Genomic DNA, 4,564 nt, shown 5'->3' with positions numbered 1-4,564 from the left:
TACACCGCACCTCTTATCTTCCCTTCCAACCCAACATCAAAAGTAAAAGTATAGTTTTTAGCACAACCTTGCGTGCAAAACCTAGCTATAGACCTATTTCATGACCAAAATTTTCTTCAAAATGTACCTATACACGTCTGAATTTATCTGGAGGAAGAAGACCCACAGGTCTCTCGAATACCGACACTTTTCATTTTTAATGCTAATTACCTGCAAAACAAGTTAAAAAATCAGACATTTTCAAAATAGTCGATTTTTAACAAAGCTCAATTGGCTAGTAGGACATGTGACTTTGGTTTGAAGGGGCAAACCACAAATCTGTCTGGCAAAAAGGTTTTCCCTGTGCAAATTTCAGTGTTTTGTTTTCTTTGGTTAAAGGGGATTCGCCCTTTGGCGGGACCAGGTAGCACTGGATTAAATTGACTGTCCTATCGATCAGACGCTGCAAACATTTTTAATGTAGGTGGCGCTAGTCATAAACAGGGTCTTTTTGTAATCACAGAAATAGATCAGCAGATGTGATTATGTTCGTAAATTGTAAATCATCTACCAGCTTCCGTACCATTTTCAGTTCCAATTCCAGTTCAAAAGCAGATTACTTTGCATGAATATGCAAATAAATAATACTTGGAGGTATGTATTGATTTGACGTCAGGTACGTATGATATCCGTGATTTATGCATCCTTGAAATGGGTTTTTCCTTCAATTATTGCAGGAAGTTTTAAAGTATTTATAATTTCCCAATTTCAGGTGAGGAAACCAGGCGAAAAAAGTGATGGCAAACAGTTGTATGGGCATTACTATACGGTAGCCTCAATACGACATTGTAGTGTACAGAGTATTCATGAATTATAATGTGTTACATCTCACATATTTTTCTGGACAACCTGTTCCGCGAGAGTCTTTGATAACACGGGATGGAAAAGAAATATAGATTTTGCAATCATCATATTTATTCAATGGTTTATATATTTCATTTCACCTCAAGTCAGTGTTCTATTTTTTTCTCTTAAATCGACAGAAAAGGTTATTATAAATGTTAAATGACGTAGCTTATCCTACATCGATTTTCATAATGCTCTCAATGACGTCATCCAATTCCTGTTCGGTTAACCGATCAAGCCGATCGGTTAATGGGGCAGTGTCTTCATTTGTCTTAATGAAAGCAAGCAGTTTTTCTTCCTCGGCTGTGGCATCGATTTTCTCTTTTTCACATTCCAAAATTTCTTCTTTTCTGAGTCGTTCGATTCTCTGTTGACGTCTCTTATCCTCTTCCGTATGTTCTACATTTTGATTTAAAAGTCTTCTCTCCTCTTCGGTTAATATGCCATCCATTACGATTTCACTTTCTTTCTCGTCGGAGAGTTGTCCAATATTTGGAGGCATTCTCCCATGTTTGGCCTTGACAGTCACATGGTGCCGATATCTGCGTCTGTTAGTAGTCTTGGTACCAGCCGTTAGTGGTAACAAATCGTCTCTCTTTTCCTCGAGTAAATTAGTTACGGCCTTTGATCTCTTTAATGCTTTCTGACCGTCGTCACGTGCGTGGCTAATGACGTCACGAATAATGAACCAGTTATCTTGGCGTATGGCTGAAGAGACTGGACCTTCGGGGGCTATATAGACAAACAAACAAAAGACAAATGTAATGTAAGTGTATGTAGTCGAAAGAAATCACGCTCGGATTATATATAGGTTATAAGTTATCCAAAGAAGAGAGCTAGTTTCTCAAACTTGGAACGACTAATGGCTAATATCTACGCGATAACATCGCAGAAGTTAGCATACTATATAGCGTTCAGTTAGTCTGCTTAAATATATATACCTATTATGCCATTTGCAAAAAATTAAGATCAACCGAAAGAAGTCACTACAAAGCAAAAACAACCAAAACAAAACGAGAAAAGCCATGAAATTCTTACGTGTCTCGTTGACTTGATGTGGTCTCGCATATGTATTCATTTGGTTACCCATCTCGTTGACTTGATGTTGTCTCGCACATATATTCATTTGATTACCCATCAGTGCCGGTTGTAAAATGTCTGAAAAGCCCGACCCTTTCAGATTATTATAACTGCATTCATAAGCGATACGCTAAAACTTGAATATGAAACATTTACCCTATTCACTCTTACATAATCATTCAACTTCGTCTATGTCAATTATTACGTAACACTTAAATACTAGTGGTATAGTAGCTTTCATTTTAATATGAACGCAGAGAATTAATTGTCATTACGTCACAATAGAGAGGAGATATGCACGCGGCAAATCCCATAGGAAGGTATCGCTTAGTAATCTTTGAATATATAGGTATATATAAAGGTATGGAACGCCAAAGGGAATTTCATTATGGTGACGATATCAAATTTCAACTTATTGCGAGCAACATGCATCACGGTTGTATTAGCAACTTCATTCGATTAAATTCATATTTAAGACTGAATCACATAAACACGGACGCATGCATGTGTACTAAAGGGTGTTGGTGCGACACTGCGCGTAGCACTGCGCGTAACACGGAGTAACTCTGCGCGTAACACTGGTATGCATTTTCATGATGTTGTCAACCAAACATATCTCTGTTTTCAACTATAGCTTATGCGGTTGCTTTCACTGATAGTATTGTGAAACCAGAGATTCGTTCAGTACTATCTTGTCGCTATATAACATCCTTGGTTGAAAGGACTTACTATTTTTCTTATTGTAAGATGGTGGCCCAATGGAATATGTCTTAATTTTCAAATCAATTGCAAATACAAAATAAAAAAGTAAAATTTGGTAGTAAACACAAGATATCACATACAGCGCAAACGTTATATTAATTCCAAACTATGGAATTGATGTTTCTTAAAAGATAGCTGATGGCAAGATATGGCTGGATTATCACACCGGAATATCTCAATTTATTTGCTATTTTGATGTATCTCATTTATTCATGCAGAATATTTGTAAACAGTGACAAACGCATAGGTTGGTTACCGTACTTTTAATCAGTAGCTATATGTACGTTGTGTCCAGGCAGTGTAACAGACCTTCGGCTTCTTCTACACAAATCAAGTAACAACGCAATATAGCATATCTCTGACAGAATTAAGTTGTTATTGTGCGCGCATCAGTATTCGATATTTTTTAATGACGTGATCCTAATTTTTTCATTTCCTCTATTATATGATCTCTGTATAGGATTTACGCATGCGCATCGATGCTGCTTCTAACGCATCGTATATGACGCTTCGGCGTACACATATCCCAAAGTATCTTATCGGTTACGCAGAACGCGACGGTAACTGATTTACTAGTCGGCTGCAACTTCAATCAGAAGACATTCACCATAGCGCCAAGTCACTTTCACAGATCTGCGTTTCTTCCACGCAAACCATTTCACAGCACTATTTAGCATATCTGCGATAGAAGTTGTTATCGCACGCGTATCAGTATTCGCTTTCTATTTACATCATGGGCGGCGATCCGTACTTCCGAGTGGGGGGGATATGACCTTGTTGACTATCTAAGCGTAGCGCCACCATGAGTTGGCGCGAAGCGTACAAGAAAATTTTGGGATTTACAAACCCTCTAGATGGCCGGAAACGGCACTTGCCGAGGTTTCCAAGCGGCATATACCCAACTTTAAAATAGGGATTTCATGTCCGAAATATCTCATAATCAGTATCCAAAATACTTTTTTTTTTTTATTTCGGGTGTTATTTTGGGAAAATTGCCCCTGTCAATCTTGTTTCAGGCGCTACGTTAGAATGTTCGAGAGCTCTTTATATTATTCGATGAAGAAAATGGCCTCATGCAGGCTATTATAGGCCTATACACATGCAATACACAATTACACATAGTTACATTCCTAGGTACCGATTGCTAGGGCATCCAGGTGAAACGTACGTGTATTAACAGGGGCGTCGGAAGCTATTTGGGATTGGTACGGAAGATCAGAGTGTGGCCATCTACCATAATTATCGGGGGGGGGGGGGTGGGGGACGTTTGGAAGGTCAAACTACGCTACGCGCCACCATTGGTTGGCGCGTAGCGTTATGGAGAAAATTTTGAAAAAATGCCTCCCAGATTGCAGGAAATGGCACTTCCCGAGCTTTTCTTCTGTGCATTCTCCCTTGTCTGTTTTTGTACCCGATTAATCTTCTGAAACACATTTTGAAGTATGTTTTCATTTTGGTTCTTTATTTTTTGCCTTTTTTTCTTCTTAGTGCTACTTTTTTCTCCTTTTTATGCGTCGTGGATATTGGTCCGGCGAACCGCTCCGACGCCCCTAATTAAGCATTACCCTGGTAACATGAGATTCTCAGCTGTTCGAGGGAACATGTACGTGTGTAGGCCTACTATAGGGCCTTTATGAATACTATGAGGGTGCATATATGTACTATATCAATACCGTGGGCGCAATAATACATTTTGTTGTTATAGGGCCAATGAAGCCTACAGTCAACTATTCTTGCTTTATAAAGACGGTTTATTTGAAAAGATCGCACTGCGTTTATGGTATAGGCGAGAAATGAAGCTAAAAAGAGCCGTACATTCACGATGATGCATAAATGA

General features: G+C 38.7%; 1 protein-coding gene across 1 annotated transcript; it reads right to left on the bottom strand.

Moving 5' to 3' along the window:
- Window positions 1-932: 932 nt before the first annotated feature.
- LOC139980520 (uncharacterized) lies at window positions 933-2,115 on the bottom strand. The gene is made up of 2 exons (XM_071992611.1): window positions 1,924-2,115; window positions 933-1,617 (listed from the first exon to the last, which is right to left on the bottom strand). Exons 1-2 carry the CDS (start codon window positions 2,021-2,023, stop codon window positions 1,055-1,057), a joined length of 663 nt encoding a protein of 220 aa, XP_071848712.1. The 5' UTR covers window positions 2,024-2,115; the 3' UTR covers window positions 933-1,054.
- Window positions 2,116-4,564: the final 2,449 nt, after the last annotated feature.

Source organism: Apostichopus japonicus, chromosome 1, assembly GCF_037975245.1.
Source record: "Apostichopus japonicus isolate 1M-3 chromosome 1, ASM3797524v1, whole genome shotgun sequence".
NCBI lineage: Eukaryota > Metazoa > Echinodermata > Holothuroidea > Aspidochirotida > Stichopodidae > Apostichopus > Apostichopus japonicus.
The sequence above is the reverse complement of the archived record's forward strand: the minus strand, read 5'-3'. Positions and strand labels throughout refer to the sequence as shown.